The sequence below is a fragment of the Miniopterus natalensis genome, chromosome 10 (assembly GCF_054644295.1).
Source record: "Miniopterus natalensis isolate mMinNat1 chromosome 10, mMinNat1.hap1, whole genome shotgun sequence".
In the NCBI taxonomy this organism is placed as follows: Eukaryota; Metazoa; Chordata; class Mammalia; order Chiroptera; family Miniopteridae; genus Miniopterus; species Miniopterus natalensis.
Window position 1 is genome coordinate 67,390,412 of NC_142090.1, and position 22,018 is coordinate 67,412,429.

At 32.8% G+C, this 22,018-nt stretch overlaps 1 protein-coding gene across 2 annotated transcripts in view; it reads right to left on the reverse strand.

Annotated features, from left to right (window-relative positions):
* The window catches only part of DGKB (diacylglycerol kinase beta), a 527,061-nt gene that overhangs the window by 288,804 nt on the left and 216,239 nt on the right, over positions 1-22,018 (reverse strand). For both annotated transcript variants that reach the window (XM_016218863.2, XM_016218862.2), the window contains 3 exons: positions 10,188-10,273; positions 7,614-7,703; positions 4,615-4,775 (listed from right to left, as the gene is read on the reverse strand). In XM_016218863.2, coding sequence (XP_016074349.1) covers positions 4,615-4,775; positions 7,614-7,703; positions 10,188-10,273 — 337 coding nt within the window. The remainder of the gene's footprint in view (positions 1-4,614; positions 4,776-7,613; positions 7,704-10,187; positions 10,274-22,018) is intronic.

Consider the following 22,018-nt stretch of genomic DNA (forward strand, 5'->3'; position numbering starts at 1 on the left):
AGGAGAAAATAAACAAATGGGACTGCATCAAAATAAAAAGCTTCTGCACAGCCAAGGAAACCATCAACAAAATGAAAAGGGAGCCCACTGTGTGGGAGAACATATTTGCCAATGACTCATCTGATAAAGGAGTACTATCCAAAATATATAAGGAACTCATACAATTTAACAAAAGGCAGGCAAACAATCCAATTTAAAAATGGGGAAAGGACCTAAATAGACACTTTCCCAAAGAGGACATACAAATGGCTAAGAGGCATATGAAAAAAATGCTCACTGTCACTAATCATCAGCGAGATGCAAATTAAACCACAATGAGGTATCACTTCACACCTGTCAGAATGGCTGCCATCAACGAATCAATGAACTACAAGTGCCGGCGAAGATGTGGAGAAAAGGGGACCCTAGTACGCTGCTGGTGGGACTGGTGCAGCCACTATGGAAAGCAATATGGAGTTTCCTCAAAAGATTAAAAATTGACGTGCCTTTTGACCTAGTGATCCCACTTCTAGGAATATATCCTAAGGAACCTGAAACACCAATCACAAAGAGCATATGCACCCCGATGTTTATAGCAGTGCAATTTACAATAGCTAAGACCTGGAAACAGCCCAAGTGCCCATCAATAGATGAGTGGATAAAAAAGCTGTGGCACATTTATACCCTGGAATACTACGCAGCTGTAAAGAGGAAGGGCCTTTTAGCCTTTGGCACAGCATGGAAGGAAATAGAGAGTATTATGCTAAGTGAAATAAGCCAGTCAGAGAAAGACAAGTACCACATGATCTCACTTATATGTAGAATATAATAAACAAAATAAACTGATGAACAAAGTGGATCCAGAGACACAAAGCATGGGACAGACCGAGGGATCTCAGAGGGAAGGTGGGGAGGGGAGTGGATGGGGAGAGATTAATCAAAGAATTTATATGTTTATAGGCATAACCCATGGACACAGGCATTAGTATGGGAAAGCCTGGGGGTGGGATGGATGTGGGGTGGAGGGGATCAATGCGGATAAAAAGGTGAAAGTAAAATAAAATAAAATCCTAAACCAAGGGAAAAATAAACTTTGTATAGATATAAATAGTTATAGAAATACATATGCATGCATATATTGACATATAGATAAATAACAATGAATATTTTCAATAACAAAAAATAAATGTTATTTTTTAAAAGGTAAAAGCCTAGAAAGAGAAACAAATATGGTTATTATTCATAGCAATTTGGTTAGTGCAGTAAAGCAATGATTGACACATATTTCTTTTATTAAAAAAAAAAACTCGCCATTTATTCTGATATTTCATGTCTTTGTAGGAAGTTTCAACATTTTCTACATGCAGTTCTTGTATATTTCTTATAGATTGCTATATACTTTTAATTTTTGTTGCTTTTTAAATAAATTCATTGATTATTGCTGATGGAATGGAATGGTATTGAATATTTGAATTGATTTCATATTTCTCAACTTTGCTACACTCCGTCATTTAGTCTTTACCTATTTCCAATTGAGAGATTGCTATTTTATGTTTATGAGGTCTTTTTTGTGTGGTTTTTCCCTCTTTAATTACAATTCTCTGTGCAATATTTGTATAAGATTAATTTTGCAATGAATCTGCCTATCTTTTCAATAATCCAGTTTTTTGTTTCACTGACATTCTCAAATTTGTTGTTACTGTTTGCTGTATCTCCTGTTTTCTATTTATGATAGCTTTTCTTCACCCTTCTTTGGGCTTTTGCTGTTTCTACTCTTCAACATGTTGAGTTTTGCATTTAATAGTTCTCCTTATTAATGCCAGGGTTTCTCAACATCAGCACTATTGACTTTGTGAGCTGCATAACTCTTTCTTGTGTTTTAGGAGACTTGTACTATGAACGTGGATTGTATGGCAGCTCCCCTAAGCCTCTATCCATTAATTGCCAGTAGCAATTCCCTCTTAGAAATGAAAAACATTTGAAATCATGAAAATGTGGGTCCAAATATTGTCAAATGCCTCTTGTGGTTGGGGAGAAATGATCATCTTTTGAGGACCACAATAGAAATTTGTAAATTAACCAAACGCATGTAACAAATTATTCCGTGAAACTGACTTAATTTGAATTGGAAGCAAGAAAAATGCCATGGTCCAGAGGATGATGTAAAACAGTAATGATCTCTGTAGCAAGTGAACAAGGAAGACCAGTGTCACAGCTCACCTGTGTTTGAAAACCTGCCAGCCAACTATCCAGAAATTCAGTAGGAGATCTTAGAATGAGAGCCATAATGTGCCTTGATAAATTTCCACATGTCCCAGGCTGTCTGGAAGACCATATGCAGGTATAGCTACATAATTGTTCAGGAAAGACCAAAGAGATCCCTTATTATTTATGTTTCTTTGGCTAAATGAGAGGACTTAAATGTGAACAGGAGAGACAAAAGAAAGGCCAGCAGATATTAATAGCTAAATCAGATTAATAACTGCCTAAAGATTGTATGTGCTTCCCAATGAACACACAGATCCAATGGCAAGGGGATAAAGACTTAGTGGCTCTAGGTTTTTGAACACAAACTGTGGTCAATCATGCTGACACAAGGGTGATCCCTAGGAATCCAGAATTAAAATAAAAACAAAAATTAAACAACAACAACAACAAAACACAAAAAACTGAGGCATCTGTATCCATATACCACAAAGAAGAAAGGCTCCAAATAATTAGTGCAGGCAAGTCACTAAAGAGATAGAAAACTACCATAATCACTATGGGAGGATCCCATTTTAGAGCTGTCACTATCTTATATAAAACAAAATCTCTAGTTTCCAACAGAAGTTGCCAGACATGCAGAGGAATAGCAAAGTGTCACATGTACTTTGGAAAAAACAATGTCACTGATGGGGCCCAAATGTTATCAAATTCTCTGATGGTCTCCAGACAAAAGACTTCAAAACATAAACATGTCAGAACTAAAGTAAACCACATTTAAAGAACAAAAGAAATCATAAAAAAACATGCTTCTTCAAATAGAAGATATTTCATGAACATATAGAAATTATAAAAAGAGAATCAAATGGAAATTCTATAGTTAAAAAGTACAGTAGCCAAAACAAAAAATTCACTAAAAGGACACAAAAGACTGGCATTACTCATAATATCCAAAGACTGGAAAAACTTTACGTGTTCATCAACTGGTAAATGGATAAACCATATGTGATATATCCATACAATGTGATACTATTGAGCAATAAAAAGAAATACAGTGTTCACGCAGTTCATATCAGCAAAGCTCAAAAATGTAACGTGAAAGATGCCAGATGCAAAAGACTATCTTTTGTATAATTTCTTCCATATAAAATATCAATATAAGGCAAATTTTAGAGACAGAAAGAATGGTTATTGCTTGGAGGTGGGGAAAGGAACCAGAATTGACTGCAAATAAGCATGAAGATTCTTGTTTTAATGATAAAAATGCTCTACAGTTGGAGAAATTTATTAAAATAATTAAAAGGTTTACTTTAAATCATTGAATTAAGTTGTTTTTAAGTTATATGTTGATAAAGCTGTTAAAAATATGCTTTTCATATTGATATCAAATATAAATAGGAGGGCTTTTATGGATCAAGATGCATTGCGTTTTCTCACAAATATTAAGAATCATTATAGTATTAGTAATGATTGTATATTTAGCCTTTATTGATCATCATTTGAGGCTTTTCAAATGTATAACCATATTATTTATGAGAGAGAAAATAATCATCATGATACAGATAAATGAATATACATTCAGAATAAAAATATTTGCTACTGAACTCTTACTCAAATAGCTTTACTTCTAAGTTCATAGGTTCAACCAATGCTTTTTATAGTCTACTAGTGGCGTGTGTGCACGTGCGTGTGTTTGTGTGCACTCACATACGCATATGTACTCATGAGAAAAGGTAGTATTGAGTGACATATTAAACGGAATGGAATGCTGTAGAAAATATACATTTTAGATTTCATAATTTTTTGGATATACATATGTATATATATGTGTGTATATATATATATATATATATATATATGAAATCCCTGTTATATTCCTTAAGGATTAAAATTTCAATAACTCTTTCAATTGACAAATGACATTTTACTTTCAGTCTAAGATTTTCAGAAATTAAATAAAAAGTCTTTTGACATATTAAACACTTGACAATAGTAGCAGCACTTTTTAGACTTCAGGCCTAACCATAAATTGAAACATAATGTCTATAGTAGATTATAAAATTATAATACAGATCTGAAAATTAGGTGAAATTTAATGTATTGTTTTCATATTTTCACTGAATATACTCTAAAATTTTAAACTAAAACTTGTAACTAAACCTTATTAAACCATTCTAACCTACATTTTAGTAATACAAATGGCCAAACCAATTGCAAAACTATAGTTTCTTTCCTTTGCTTAATGCATGAAACATAATCTATTGATGATACTCTAAATAAATTCATAAGTTGGATTATTGCCCATTAGAAGAGATGTTTTGCTGACATTAAGATAAAATAATTTATAATCAGTAAATCTTCATAGTGCAAGGTTTACGGACAGTGATTATCCAGGACTGGTAAAAAAGAACATACAGAGGAAAATCTTACCACGCCAATGGAAAAATAATTATTGATGATACTGTAAGGCACTGGGTCTCCTTTCTCATCTTTGTCATTAGGTATAACTTCAAACATCCACCTGTCCAGCATGATCTCTGTGCTGTTTTCAATGTCTTTTAGGATTTTCATCAGATTTTCACCTTCATAACCTAATGAAAAAAAATTCTCTTGAGAAAGAAAACAAATCCAAAAGCTATATTTATACATGTTTGAGTGTGTAACATCCTTAAGCTAAATAATGCATTTTTAAAGCAAATCCTAATATAAGAAGAATCAACTATAATCTTATTTTACGCATACCAATATTTCATTTTTTAGTTTTAATTTGCAACTCATATTTCTCTCCTGTGGTGCTAATTTTCAGTGTAGCCAACCGCCAAAGGAGCATCTCTACTAAATACCCCACAAGAGTTTATATCAACATATTCAAAATGAAATTAACTCTCTGCTTCCATATCTTTTTTCTGTGAACTCTTTCTCAGAAAGGAAATAGCCTACACCTTGTCTCATTTGCATAACCACCACCCTAGTCCAGTTCTTTTCTCCTTTAATTATGACAATTATACATTTCTCATTTGGAAAACCGTAATTCTCCACATTTTCTTAACAGTTTATTTTACATCCCCCAGTTAATCTACTTTTGAAAACAGAAATGCCATTGTGTCATACTGCTTTTGCAATCTTTTCAAAGTTTCTGTTTGTGCTTCAGGTTCAATCAAATAAAATTGTTTGCCATAGCTATCCAGCCCCTGCATTATCTGGCTCATGATTATCTCTTCAATCTCATCCTAATCATTCCCTCAATCCACACCCATCTACCACTCTGACAGCTTCGAGGGTCACATCAGCTTTCATTTGGTCCTTTCAGTTCAGGAGCTATTTCTCCCTCCTCATACTTTAAAGTCAGCTTAACTGTTACTTCATCAAAGAGGAATTCTGGATATCTAGCAAAAAAGTTTACCTTATGGTTTTTCTCTAAAAATACACTGTTTGGTTCTTTCATAGCCTTGACCTTATTTTGTAATTATATATTTCATTGTTCATTGATTTACTGTCTGTGTACTCAATGAAAATGTAATCTTCCAAAGGGTAGCAGCCATTTATTTATTTGCTCACTCTCTATCTAGCACCTAGAACAGTGCCAGCACATGCTAGAAACTCATAAAGAGTTCAGCATTAATAGATAAATATTTTGACATATACTAAAATTCATGCGTCACCTGGCCGGGCGTGGCTCAGTGGATGAGCGTCGACCTAGGATCCAGGTGATCGGGGTTCAATTCTCAGTCAGGGCACATGCCTGGTTGAGGGCTTGATCAATGACTCTCTCATCATTGATGTTTCTATCTCTCTCTCTCCCTCTCCTGTCCTCTCTCTGAAATCAATAAAGATATATTTTAAAAAAATAAAAATAAAATAAAATTCATGTGTCTTTGGCCACTGATAATATCTTTAAAACAGTTTTATAAGAGAATCATTAAAGTATGATAAAAGTGGAAATTATATATCAATTTTGATACTTAAGCCACTTATTAGTTTGAAGCGAAAAATAAAATTATTAATTTTCAAATATCAAAACTATTTTGCAGAGGAATATGACTAGAAGTGACATGCATGATTCCCATCCTTTTAATCAATATACATACATAAGCACTGGCAAATACAAGCATCTCACAAGCATTGGTTCTATCTATCTACCTATCAATCTATCATCTAACTACTTATTTTTAGGCTCTATGAGATTTACCTTAATATTTTATAATATTATTTTAATAAATTATATCCATAATGAAAATCAAAAATAGGTCATAGGCTAAGTTTTTAATTCTTTCTATCATATACACATATACATATTCATAACAGATTTCACCAGTTATCCAGACACTCATGGAACAATTCTTCTCAAATTTTGTTGTAAATCAAAGTTACTTAGGGAGTTTGTTTAAAAATAAAATCATCTGCCCTGGTCCCACCTCCAGAGATTTCTATTCAATATATTTGGGGTGAGGACAGGTCACTGTATTTTTAACAAGATCCCCAGGGCCTTCTGATTCATGCTGTCTTAGTAGACACTTTTCAAACATCTCTAAGTGAGTTTAGATGTTAATATTTAGTACTCAATTCTTGCTGTTTTAGTAAAATCTGGTTTACTTTGGTGTCTTCAGTTAAGTACAGTCTATTAATGATGCTTCAAAATATTATAAGATCTCATCTAGGAATATTCTCCCCTTATTTACACTGTTCCATACACACTATTCCACTCAGAGTTCCTTGAATACATCAAGTTGCTTCCTACCTCTTGTCCTTTGAACTTGATGTTCCCTTTGGCTATAAAGTTCACCCCTTGGTCTATATGGTTCTGTCATCCCTCCATTACAATTCTCCCTATGTCATCTTGTCATCGTGACCATGAGGCCTTTCACTACATTGATTACCTGTTTATTTGTCAATAGAAGGTTTCATAATTTACAGATGGCTTTATTTGCCACTAGAACTTAAGACTCTTTTGAATACAGCCTTTATTTTCTGTTTTTGACCCTGTATCCGAAATGCAGAACACACTGCCTGGTATAAAGTGGGTTTCCAAACAAGTGTTCATTCCTGGACAAATCATTCACTAGCCTTAACATTTTTCCTTAGTTTGTCGTTTTAACACTCAACTCAGAAATTAAAAATCTGACTATTAGTTTAGAGTTGATTTACGCTTATCTCAATACTTTCATTAGAAACCCTGGTGCCACAGAGATCTGGAGTCAACACTTAGTATCACATTAAACCCCAGCTTCCACGGTCTCTTTGTCCACTATCTGTTGCTCTACCCACAACTGTTGTTCAAAATCACATACTATATATCTGACAGCAATTATATTTGGTAAAATCACATGGCAGTTGCCATGCAGTAAAGAAATGCTGGATTTAAGGAGGGGGGCATGTTCTATACCACATTTCTATTTTACTAAGATTTTATTGTTGTTAAAGCTCTTTACCTCCTCCCCATCTCAGGCATCTTGCTAGATCATTTCCGGTCCCAAGAGGCAGAATGGCAACTGGAGGATGTTTGACTACATTAGCTTTTTCTGTGGAATGGAAAAAGAAACAAAATAAAATTTTGATCACAGATAGAATAACAGTAAAAGAGCTAGGTTGACAGGAAATTAAAGCATTCCACTAGGTACTTATATTTTATAGATATATACAATGATAACATTATTAATCTCTATGCATCTGTAGCGACTTATAAAACACAAACAAGTAACATTATTCACAAAGTGACAGGAATTTCCAAGTCTCATGCATGAGGAAAGCTTTGAAAATATACTAACCCAATTAAAAATTGTGGTTTAAGTTGGATTTAACTCCATTGAATTAAGTCAGACACAGAAACAAATGCCATGTGATTTCACTTATATGTGGAATCTAAAGAACAAAATAAATGAACAAAGAAAATAAAAACAGACTCAGAGATACAGAAAACAAACTGATAGTTGCCAGGTAGAAGAGGGGTTGTGGGGCTGAATGAAAAACGTTAAAGGATTAAGGGCCGCAAATTGGTAGTTACAAAATAGTCACAGAGATGTAATGCACAGCATTGGGAATATAGTTGATAATATTGTAATAACTATGTATGGTGCCAGGTGGGTACCAAGCTTATCAGGATGATCACTTTGTAAATTATATAAATGTCTGACCACTATGCTTTACACCTAAAACTAATATGAAATAATACTGAAAGTCAACTGTAAATGAAAAAATTAATAAAAGATTTCAATCTTAAAAAAATTATCAGGGATACAAGTATATATAGTGTAGGAATATACATACAGGGGCACCACCAGAGTGGAGGGGTAAGTCCCTATATAAAGTCCTACCGCAACATCAACTCAAAAGTACATTTTACTTTAAGGAATAGAATAATTTAAAAATAGATGAATTCTAAACACTAGTAAAGTGCAAGCAATATCCTTCTTTGTTCCCACCCCTGGTGTTGCTGTGTCAGAATAAACGTCCTACTTTGAGATTCAACTTTACATAAAATAGTGCTTTGAGTTCAAAGCAATCAAGATCTCTGCCACTGAGATTCTATATGCTTTTGTCTGAATCATCACATGCCTTGAATAATTTAACAAACATATATTACTTTTCTTTATTTTTTCTCTCTTCTCAGCAGCTCAAAGTCAGTATGTGTCTCTGTGTAAGAACAGGGAGGAAATAGATTATCTAGGGATGTACCACAGTTAATAGCCAAGGCTTAGATTTTAGGAGTTAAAACACACAAATAATATCCTTCTGTTTTCACTCTAAAATCCTCACAAGTTCTCAAAACAGCTCAAGCAACTCTTTAATATTTACAATTATTGAATTCTGGATTTCTCTTTAAGTATGACATATTAATACTATTTACATCTTTTATTGTAAGGCCAAATAACACAGATTTTACTGCTCTATTTGTTGCTGTTGTTAGTAGATTAAAGTTGTTAGATCCTTACCAAAAATATCCTGACAACTTGTATTCAATTTCAATTTGAATATTTCCACATGTGTGAAAAGATAGAATATTCTTACCTGCACAGATTATGTGCAAGTTTGCTTCAATTTATACAGATAGTTAAATGTATTTTGAATCAATTCTTTTCTTTTTGTGAAAGGGACTCTTTTTAAAAAAGAATTGGTCATGCAGAAACTGAAGTGAGAAATGAGAAGTGAATATTTGTATTAAATTTATCTTCTCATAAAGGCCGATTCATGATCTATTTATTGAGCAGTAGTCAGTTCTGACAACTGACTGTCTATAAAAAAACAGATATTTTTTCTGACTATATGAAGCTTTTCTTGTAATTCATGTCTACCTTTTATCCTCAAACAAGTACCTGTTCTGTTTGCTTATAAAAATCAAGCTTTTACTATTTGGGTAGAGAGGCAATATAAAATAATGTTGATGTGTGGGTTGTAATCCCAGCTCTGTCAGTTCACAGCTACAAGACTTTGTTCACTGTTTTAACTTCTTCAAGCCTTAGAGTCCCTATCTCAAAAATGGGATTATCAATCCTATATTATGGAGTTGTGAGAATTAAGATGATTTGAGTAAAATTCTTAGCAAGAGGCCTATTAGAGTATACATGATAAATAAAAATTAGCTATAATTATGATAATAATGATTGATGATGGTGACATGAATGTACACAGAGAGTAAGGTTTTGAGTTTCCATGCTTAAACCAAATAAGTACATCTATTTGACAGACCATCACAAATGCTCCTTGGCTCCCTCTCTAGGGCAAAGAAACAAATGGAGCCTGATTTTAAAAAAATAACTCTGAGGGTTTAGTAAACTCCATGAGAAATGGATTAAAAAAGAAGGATTTCCAGATAATTATAAATTATTCTGTCAATTAAAATTTTTAAATATAGAATATATTAAACCAGTAAATAGTGTGCAACATGCCAAATGTACAAACTGTAGCATCCAAACATATCAATGCATTAATAAAATAAATAAATAAAATATACAGAATTTAAGGTTACCACTCTCACCCCAGCCACGTTAAATATGTGTCTTCATTACCTATGCAGTCCAAAATCCACCCCACGGTTCCATCTCCACCGCAGGCTAACACTCTGAAGTCGGAAACATCGCGGAAAAAGTTTAACCTGAAAAACAGGCATGTCATGGCACATGATTGATATTTTAAAATTAGGACTTTTTTAGTTTCACATTCTTAGAATTTCATCTAATAAAAGTATTTTTATTTTATGAAAACTATAAAAACTCAATGGTTTTACTGAAAAACAATTCTTATCTAGAATGTAATTTTAAAAGTATTAACATGTCTTTTTAAATTTTTAGTTATTGATTATTTTTTTTGAGAGAGAGAAGAAGGAAGAGAGAGAAAAACATCAATTTGTTGTTCCCCTTATGTATGCACTCGTTGTTGACTCTTGTATGTGCCCTGATGGGGGAACAAACCCACAATCTTAGCAAATGGGGAAAATGCTCTAACCAACTGAGCAGCCCGGCCAGGGCCAACATGTCTTAATTTAAATAAAAAAATAGGCATGCACGATTATAAAACTGGCATGTATGTTTACATGAATATATTTTAGTTATATATTCTAGATTCTATTACAATATATATATATTCTTTTTATGAATTCTAAAGTTTAAAAAGAAAACTTTATAAATTACAATAATTTTATCAAGATATTCTCCCAGATGTAATCTGTAGTTCACATAATCCAATGTCACATATAATACAGTATTTTATTTCATAATTTCTATTAACCCCAAACTACCTTTTGAATAATTATGTAAATATTACTATTTTGTCAGGAAATAGGTATTTGAGAGGATTCGGCCTTCTCCACTACTGGAGAAACAGAATGGACTGCATTTGAGATTCCAGCCGACTAGTCCAGGGTTTCCTCCTGACTTAAATCGGCAAACAGGAGGCAGGCTTCTCCTTGTCTTTTGACCTGCCCACCAGGCTTGGTGTCCAGGAGCTCTCAGGCCCCTTGGCTGGGTCAGCCGTAATAAATGCCCACCGCTTCTGCTGTTACTGCATGCAGCGTGCATGTTAATGCAACCTATTTTGGGGATTACAAAGGCAAGTGATGCACATATAATTGTACATGCCTATTTTCTTGCAATAAGAGAACTGAAACAGGGCATACATATTTGGAATGTGTCTTTTGACTTCCCTTGCTCCAGAGATAACTACTGTTAATCATGTAATATGTAATAATCCAAGATTTTTTCTGTATATATTTTTATATGAACGTGCACATATATTTCATTATACACATCTTTTTAACATGAATGGGATTATGTTATACATCCTGTTAACTTATTTGTTTGCATTTTTTTTATTTAAACATTTCTTTTTATTTTCTTATTTTTAGAGAGAGGAAGGGAGATTGATATTGAGAGAGAGAGGGGGAGAGAGAAAAACTTCAGAGAAACATTTATCTGTTGACTCCCACATTCGCCCTGACCTGGGATCAAACCCACAACCTGAATATGTACCCTGACCGGGGATCAAACCAGTCACCTTTTTGTGTAAGGGATAACTCTGCAACCAACTGTGCCACACCAGCCAGGGATATTTAAACATTTCTAAGACATCTTTCTGTGTCAACACACATAGTCTTGCCTCATGATTTGTAATAAGGGAATGTATTATGTAGGTTGCACATTCCATGACTTGAATAACTTTTCTTCATGTAGTTTTAAACTATTTTTACCGTTTCACTATTACAAAAAAGTATTGTAGCTAACATTATTTCAGGTACATTTATATAAAAATGTGCATGTTTTGAAGGCTAATCATGTAGAAGGAAAAAGTTTCACCAAACCATCATATGGCTCTCTAAATGGCTCCCATTGTAGATGTAAGCTTCCATTTCTTGCAACTCCAAAACAATGCATATAAACAACTGTATCACATTTCTTCAATAAGTGAAAACAGCATCATGCTATTACTATAAAATCACACATCCCTGTTTATTAGTGGGTTGAGTATATTTTTGTAGGTTTAAGACATGTGTGACCTTCATCTTCAAAGTCTTGTCCCCTTTCCAATGAGCTCTCTTTCATTTGCTTATAAACTTTTACATATTATAAGTGATATTTTCACTTAAATTAGCATCAATAGAAAAAACATTTTGTTAAATACGAATAAAGCATAAATAAAATAGAAATGTAAAAAAAATTACCTAAGACCTCACCATCTGATAAGAACCATGAATATATAGAACATGAAATTTTCATTTATTTTCTTATTTATTATACTGTGAATATTAACCATTTGTTACATGTTACAGTATTTTCTTCCAGTCTCTTACCAATTGGTTTGCTTATATTACATAATATGTACTATGTATAATATAAACACCTATATTATGTGTAATATTATGTATAATATAAAACCAGCTGCCCACCCCAAGGGTAGAACATTTCTGATAACTTACATATACCTCTAGGTCCTTTCCGGATAGCATCCCACTTTCTCATTCACAAAGATGAGCACTACTCGTAATTATGAGTTATCATGTGCATGCCATAAACAACATATTGTTTGCATTTTGCTTTTTACATTAAGCATTGTTACTAAAATTTATTCATGCGGAAAATGTTCTCTCCATGTGTAGTTCAAATTATTTGATTTCTACTACTAAATGCAATTTACATGAATATGCTTTTGAAATCCATGTCAAGGGACATTTGGAGTGGTTAGATTCATATTCTTATAAAAACCGCACTATTGGGCATGCTTTCTACTGGTCATGAGCAGTGGCTACTTTTAGAGTAGAATTTACTTACATGCAACTCTTGTTTACAAAAGAAGTACCAACACATATGTTCATTAGCAATGTAAAGATTTGACAGAGCCAATGCTCTCTAACACTTGTAATGTCACACTTCCTAATTTCCTGTTTCCTCTTTTGTAAAATGCCTGGTCATGTCTTTTGTCTCTTTTCTCTACTATTTTTTTCTTGTTGATTTGTAAAAATATTTATTTATTTTTGGAATTATCTTCCAAAATTTGAAAGATTTGTGTGTTTTTTAATGTGTATTTTCATGCACAAGATTTAGTTTTAATGTGTTCAAATGTATCAACTTTTTCTAGGTGGCTAGCACTTTAGTCTGTTTTGTGTGTAAGAAAACTGCTTACTCAAAGACCAGAAAAAAATTCACAAAAGTCTTTTAAAATTTCAGTTTTTTGGGTTTTTTTTTTATGCAGTGGTTTGAGATAGGGATTAGAGTCCCTATCTCACACCACCACATAAAATTATATAATGTATATTATATTGCATGTTATATAAAATATATAAAATATTATACTATGATACGTATAAAATTTGACTGCAGTGGTGTGAGGTAAGGATCCCTTCATTCACTCCACCCCCATCCTCGGCTCTCTTTTTCACCCTTTTCCTCTATTTCGTTCCCCCTTTCTCCCTTCCTTTTTTGCTGTTGTGCACAAAATTTTTAATCCGCATTTTTATTAATGGATAATTCAACTTTCTACCAGGTGAGCTCCATAAGTCAAATTTCCATATATAAGCACTTCTCTTTGGACTGTCTATACTATTTTATTCCCGAATTTGTCCATCTCTGTGCTAGTAGCACAATCTTATAATTACTATTGCTTTATGGTAAGTCTATATCTCACAGACCATGAAGAATCTAAGATATTATTCCTTCTCTGCTTTTCTATATGCATTTTAAAGTTAACTTATCATATTCCAAAAAAATAAAAATTTTTAAAAAATCATAATTTTCATTGTAGTTACATTAAGCCTATAGATCAATTTGGGGACAAATAAGAACCTGTATAATATAAATTCACTCATCCATGAAAACAGGGTTGTTCAATTGATTTAGATATTCTTTAATGACTTTCAATAAATGTTTTAATTTTTGCAGATAGAACTTGCATATAATTTATTAAATTGATTCTTGTTTGTTTCACAGTTGTGTTGGTATTTTAAAAATATTAACTTTAAAGGTTTTTGTTACAGGTGTATACAAATATATTTGACTTTTATGTATTGATCTTTTAAACAGACACATTACTCCTATTTTGTATATTGCCTATATTTCATTTGGAAATTCATTTGGATTTCTATGTAAACAGCTGTGTCACATGCTAATAACAATGGTCCTACTAGTGACCTCTAATTCATATAATTTTTATTTCTGTCCTTGTTGTGTTGTGCTGGTTGGAGCACCAATATATTGTTGAATTGGAATATTCATAGATAACCTCCATATCTTGTTCCTGAATTTAAATGGAATACTTCCAGGATTGTCCTGTTTGAGGTAACACTTAGTGTAGGGATTTTCTTTTTCTTCTCTGAATGACACATATTATAAGGTTAATAAAGTTTCATTTTATTCTTGTTATAGTAATTTTTATTATAAATCAATGTTAATTTATTTCTGCATATTTTGAGATGTTGATATGGTTGATCCCATTTAATTAGTAATACACATTTCTGCATTAAAAATCATTCTTATAATCCTTCCATGTACTTAAATTGGACATTGTTTATTAATGTGTTTGTAGGGAATTGGATTTGATTATTTGTTTAGAAGTTTTACACCTAATTTCATGAATAGAATAGACTAACCATTTTCCTTCCTGATATCACCTCTAATTTTTATCAGAATTCTTGTCTCATGAACTGAATTGCAGAGTACGCCTTCATTTTCTATTTTTGGAAGCATTTGTATAATTTTGAAAGTTCCTTAAAATTAGTAGCACTTGCATATAAACTATTCTGGTGAGTCTTTGATTTCCTTTTTAGTTTTTAAATAGAAAGGTCTTAAATAATTGTTTTAATTCCTTTAATAACTATTGAACCCAGTTTGTTTCTAATTCATCCTAAATCAGTTTTTGCAAGTTAAATTTTGGTATGAAGTTATCTATCTCCTTTAATAATTACTGAAAAAAATCCTATTTTCTAATTCTTCCTAAACCAATTTTTGCCAGTTATATCGTTATATTTCTGCATCAATCTCCTAAGTTTTCAAATATTTTGTCATTGAAGCCTACAAAAGCTTTACAAAATATGCCAGTGCCTGAAAAGTTTCCATAAAGATCATTGTTTCTGGTGAAAGTCTAACCATCCATTTGACTCACCATGGTTCTTCTAATCCATGCGGATGTTTCATCTCTTATTCATTTTTGTTTTCTTTAAAAATTGTCATCCTTCTTCAGCAGCATCCTACCCCCAAACATAAACCCCATGTGACTGTCAGACCAGCTCACTCTCTGTAAATTGATTGCTAAATGGGTTGAAAACTTGACCTCTCTATCTTAACCTCTTAACCCACTCAATCCATGCTGTTTTCCCTAGATTCATTCATTCCTTATTTTATTCATTCATTAAATAATAGCCTTGGAAAATTATTTCATCATTCTGGGCATGTATTTTTAGCTTTAAAATGGAATTAACATCTCCTTCATTGAACTGTTTTAAGATATAAACAAAATGTATATGTACATAAATTACATTTTACTGTTCAGATTAGAGGGTGGGGCAAATGTAAATTTACAGTTGTGAGTACATGAAACACAGTTTATTCTTGTATTATTATTATTATATTATTTTCCATATGGACAACTGTAAACCTACCTTTGTCCTACCCTGTATTATTAATGTAATTATTTTTCTTTTATTAGAAGTAGTATATATGTTTGCTACTCTTCCATTTCACCACCTCCCCACCTAAAAATTATACCTAATATTTTTTGACAGATCAGCAAAAATATATTTTTTGGTGTGCCACAGAATTTTAGTAATTAGTTTCTGTGTACCATGAGATGAAAGAGGTTGACAATTGCTGTACTACAAGATAACATAGCAAAGGCTAAATGTACAAACTGGAGAGCTCCCAAACCTATAATCGTAAGATTTTATTATAATGCACCCATTAATAATAACACTTAAATCAAAAATTCCTGGGTAAATGCTAAAGTGGGGGAGGTGTTAGGACACCAAGAATAAACCAGAAGAGTTCTGAATAAAACTAATTATTATGCTCACAGTAGCTATGATATAGCCCTCAGTTCCATTCTAATATTCTACTGTTACCCATTCTGTCCCAGGCACCCTGGTCTTCTTGCTAATGTGCCCCAATCATGTCAAATGTTCTCCCGTGATGATGCTTTACTCCTGCTTCTCCCTCTGCCGTAAATAGTCCTCTGTGAGATAACCAAATGGCTTGGTACCTCACCTTGGTACCTTTTCATGTCTCAGTGAGTTCTTCTCTGCTAGGCCTATTTTAAAGAAATACACAGAACACTCACTACCAGTGCTCACTATGTTCACCTTCTCTGCTGACATAATGCATATTTTATTAGTTTAATTTGCCTTCTTCCACTAAAACATAAGCACATGAGGGCAGAAAAGTGGTGTCTTTTTTGTTCAAAGTGCATTGAGAATGCTCAAACTTGTTAGGGGCATCTGGTAGCCATTTGAATAAATACATGCAGAATCCATATTATTATTTTTGTTGTTTTTATTGTTATTATTAAGCTATCATCACACTTTTTACTTGGTCACATCAATATTCTATTTAAGTGTGCACTACACTGTCCACTGTTATTCTTTCTAATTAAATTATAAGAGTAGGTTACTACGTTATCATTTCTAAAGGATTCTGACATAATCATCCACTATGAGTTTACTTATTTTGGCTCATTGTCATTGAACTGCCTTGAGCTGATGGTAAAGTTGTGCCTGGGAACTTGCTGGGAAGGCTCAGGAAACAACAAACTGTGTATATGCAAATAAAATAGTTTATGTTATTTACTAAAAACTTGACTTTTATAGGATAAAATAATAAACAGTCCATATTATAACACATGGATCTCTCATCTAACTGCTGCACAGCCAGTTACTATTCCTTTCTTTAAGAGATGAATGATAAAAGTTCAGATTTTCAACACCTTTTGATGTCCCTTTGTTGATATATATGGGAAGACTGTAGAGTTCTAATACCCAAAATGGGGAAATTCTTCTGCAAGGCAGTCAATCATATGACTTTGTCAATTTTAACAACATGTTATGGGTTTTTTTTGTTACATTTACTAAGCTATGGGCTTTTTATTATGAAAGTATAAGTCGATTTTCAAACAGTCTAATAATCAAACACAGAATTATGCTCACACATTTAATTGGAGGGAGTGCTTGTAAAATCATCTGTATAAAATTTAATGATTAAGCAAAAGGACTTAAAGGGTGAATTGAGTGCTTCATTTTTAAATTATCAAAGCAACAATTTTTTTCTGGACATTTCCAGTAGAACTGGATTAAATTATGATAAACATTTTCTTAGCCTTTTGAGGATTTTGTCCAGCTTTCTGACATAACAAGATTCCATAATAAAAGACCTAAGAAATAGGCCATAAATTCTGATTCAAGAGGGATTTTATTTAAATAAAACACTGCAGCCCGGCCGGGCGTGGCTCAGTGGTTGAGCATCGATCTAGGATCCAGGAGATTGGGGTTCAATTCCCGGTCAGGGCACATGCCCGGGTTGCGGGCTTGATCCCCCAGTAGGGGGCATGCAGGAGGCAGCTGATCAGTGACTCTCTCATCATTGATGTTTCTATCTCTCTCTCCCTCTCCTTTCCTCTTCTCTGAAATCAATAAAGATATATTTTCAAAAATAAAATAAATAAATAAAACACAGCAGAAAATTTTTTATACAAAATGATCTTTTAAATTAAGAAAGTAATGAAATCTGTGGAATCTGTTATATCTTTTCTAACTTACATGTTTTTTTAAATAGGAGAAAATATTTCAAAGCTTCACTATGGAAATACTATGTACACTTGGAGTATGTGAGTCTGTAGATTGTTAAATTTTATTTTAAAAATTATATACGTTTTACATTTAGTTCTGATAGAGAAAACCAAAGATTTTTATAAAGCACTGATCTCACAAATAATTCACTATACCTCATTATGCTGAACAATCTGGGCAATAATTTGCATAATTTTAAAAGATATATTTTATATTTTATTTCAATTCAATAGATATGTGTTATATTTACTTAAATATTTTAAAGATAATATTAGAATAAGCCATCTGTACTTCCATGAAGTTTAGAGAAAGAAGGAAACAAGCAATGTCACAAGTAAACAAAAAACTTGACATTAACTTTTCATAAGACACATTCACACACGCAGTTGGTATAAAAGCTAGAGATGTGCCTATTTATTTTAATGCAAAAAAACCTCATTAAGATCAAAGTGCAGTATTATTTTATATTTTCCAACTTATTTATGCCTGTATTTAATTGATTCAATTATATCATAATATAAATCATGAGGAAGATACGTTTATGACACAGACTTTAGTTTCAGACATCTTTAAATAGCATAGTCAGAATCAAAGTGAGAGCACTGAGATAAAGAAATATAATGGAAACAACCAAATAAGCACACATTTCTGTCTTGAATATGATTAAAGATAAAGAGGGAAATGTCCATATAGTTTTGGTAGTTAACAGATAATTCACACCAGGAATTAGGATAGTTTCAATATGTCGTGAAAATGTCTATTCTATAAATAAAGTGTTAGAAACAGGGGGAAAAAGATAAGTAAAGAGATGCATACAAAAAGATTTTAAAATTTAGTGCGGTAAAGAGAATAAATGAGGAAAGGGGAAATTGAATAAATAACTGCAGTCTCAGGGTGGCAAATAAAATATGTATATTTTTTAAAGTCTATCTATTATAGCATTAGAAAAGCAATAAACATGAAATGGTGATTTAATTAAATCACAATAGATATTAGATTATTAAAGTGACTTTAGAGAATAGTGAAATTTTCAAAGCAATACATTAAAGGGAACCGCTGCAAAAGGAATGCTCTGGCAGACCCAGGATCAGGAATTGCACAGGTAGAAAAAGGAATGGGAGGAGTTCTAGCAAGTGGGACTAAGTGAAGGCTTACAGCGTAGACTGGCCAGAGTCCCCATTCAGAGGAGCCCCCTGTGGCAGGTCCCCCCAGGAGAACAACAGAGACACAGCTTTCTAGTAGAAGTGCAAGTCCAGAAACAGGACATTCTCACAGTGATCAAGAGGAAACTAGAAATTCAATGTAATTCCATTCAACTCATATTGTAAAGACATGAGACATTAACACATTGGGGAAAGTAAATGTCACTAAATTTTGAAAGAATAAGTATGGAGTTACAGTATATAAAACAAATAGATCAATGAACCAAATGAAAGGACAGCAATATTCTAACATATCTATCAATTCATTGGATACCAAGTACATCAAACCAGTGATGAAAGAGTGAAAAAATAATTTAATTAAATTCATATTTGTAGGTTTTTAAAATTTTATCTTTATATTTCTATATTTTAGGCCAAATAGATGAAGAGAGGAGAAAAAATAGTCATGTCAAGAGACCTGCCCAAAGAACCAGGCCTTGAAGCTGGATACAGTGACTATAAGGAAGTTTGGGTTGTCTACATTGTAGGACCGTAAGAGTGTGTTTTCAGTTATACATTTAATAGTAGCAATATGTTCACAGATATAATTTTTTCAATTTATATTTTCAGAAAAGAAGGACTATTGGCAGCCCAATGGTTGGAACTGTGGCAAACATCTATTGTTTATTCCCCCGAAGAATTCATATTTCATTCTCAGTTTAAAGCACCCTCATTTGGCCTTGAGGACACAAACCATTTAGACACAATCTTGACAAGACTATCAATCAAGATGCCCTATCCCAAACTAGCCAAGCCTCTGGCATGGGAAATAAGGTAGACCAATAAATATGCTTTTCACTGCCGGGTGAATCTTGAGCAGAGAAATAATATCAAAAGCAATTGGAATCCATTCCTCTCAACAATAATTCTCATGAGATTGTGTCCTTTTAATCCTGCTACTCTGTTTCCTCAAATTATCCTGACCCTATCTTTTCTAAAACGGTCTTCATTTTTCCATTAATTCTGTCAGCAACTTCATAATTTTCTAGTAAACATTATTTTGAATAATAAGTCAGGGTCATTTCTGTTGTTTGTAGGAAAGTAAATCTAATTAATACCATATTCTAATTTATAATTGATCAGAGACATGCATATGAAATGATAAAAATATATTTGTATCTGTCACACTGGAGAAAAATAGAAATTGCTAAAGATGGCCAATTTAAAGAAGGTTGTGGAAAGTAAGCATTATATACTGCTGCTGGGATTGTAACTTAGTACACATATTTTGTATAGCACTTTGGCAGAAACTTATACAGTCAAAAATGAAAATATTCTCAACCAAGCAAGTCTGCCTTTATATCAACCTAGTCAATGAAAATATTTGAATATGCTTTTTAAAAAACATACACAAATTGATAAATGTCAACTTAGCATAGTTGGTGTTAACTTAAAAGAACGGGCGTTCTAAATGTGTATCAATAATAGAACATCTAACCAAACTATGGAATGTCGTGCAGCTCTTAAAAACAATGAAAGTGATCAATATGTGCTGAACTCAACCAATATTAATCATATGCTTTTGAATATATAAAAAATACTCCAAGTAATTTAAAAAAGTATATCTACACAGCATATATGAATGCATATGAATACATTATATGTGAATACATTACATACATACATTACACTTTGTTTATAGAAAGAATTCTGGGAGTATCCATACAAACAGTTCCCAAGTGGTAATCCCTGAGGAGTGGTAGTGCCTCTAATTTACTTTCTAGATAATATCCATTGCAGTATGGATTTTTACAAGTACATATATTAATTTATTTTTCAATGTATTAAAGGATGCCTAAAATTAAAGTACTAAAGGGAAACATGTAGTATGTATTTAGAGTAAGGAAAAAATGAAACAGGAATACAAGGCTAAAATCAATGGTATTGTAATATATTTACATATAGCTAAAAAGTGGTCATGTTATTAGTGTTTGTTAATTAATCACTATGAAGAGTACTGATGATAAATAGCATTAATTGAGGACATATTATGTGATAACCACATTTTTAGATGCTTTGTAAGCATCATCCCACTTAACTTCAGAACTCTCCTGTAAGGCAGCTACTATTTTTCTCTTACAACAAAGATAATAAAGACACAGAGAGGTTAAGTTATAAGGCCTGTCATTCGCGGAGTCAGTAGGCAGAGCATTCAACTATGAAACACAGGGCAAATATGGATGTATTCCGTCTGGGTGAAGAGTCAGAGGTCTTGGAATGGCTAAATTTTTGAATGCACAATTTCTTAATTCTGCAGAATAAAAGACCTACTTCTTTGCATGAGCTTCTGTGTTAATATCAAGACTTGACTTCTGTTTGGCTCTGTCTAGATAGGACTTCCCGTGTGAGGCTCACCTCCCCAACAATCTGATGTGATCCTTCAGACTCCGGAGTCTGGAGCTTGACAAAGGCATTGTTCTGAGCTAAGTTCCTGGGGAGAGCCTGCCCCTTTACAGCAAGTAGTTTCCACAGATCACTGCTCTGCGTTTGGCCCTGGACAGCGGGCAGCAGGCAGTTCAAGAAAGACATGGATGTAATTACAGGAACCAGTGCTAATAATTATATTGCATTTATATTTATTTAACATAAACACACTGGTGTAAATTTTATCCTGAGCATTTAAAACAGTACAATTTCAATATCTGATTTCTAGTTTCTGAGACTAACCTAAGAGGCTTATTTTACTCATACTAACTTTTTATAAAAAAGAAGCTTGTGGAAGGTTATAGAGCTTCTCTCCACTCATCTGGTCTAATGTTTACTGTCATGTGGAAAGAGAGAAAACAGATCAGTGGAAGAAGATGACATTAATTAGTTAACAAAGCCAAAGTAACAACGATTTATTTCAGGGCATACTTGTGACATAAAAAGTATATGA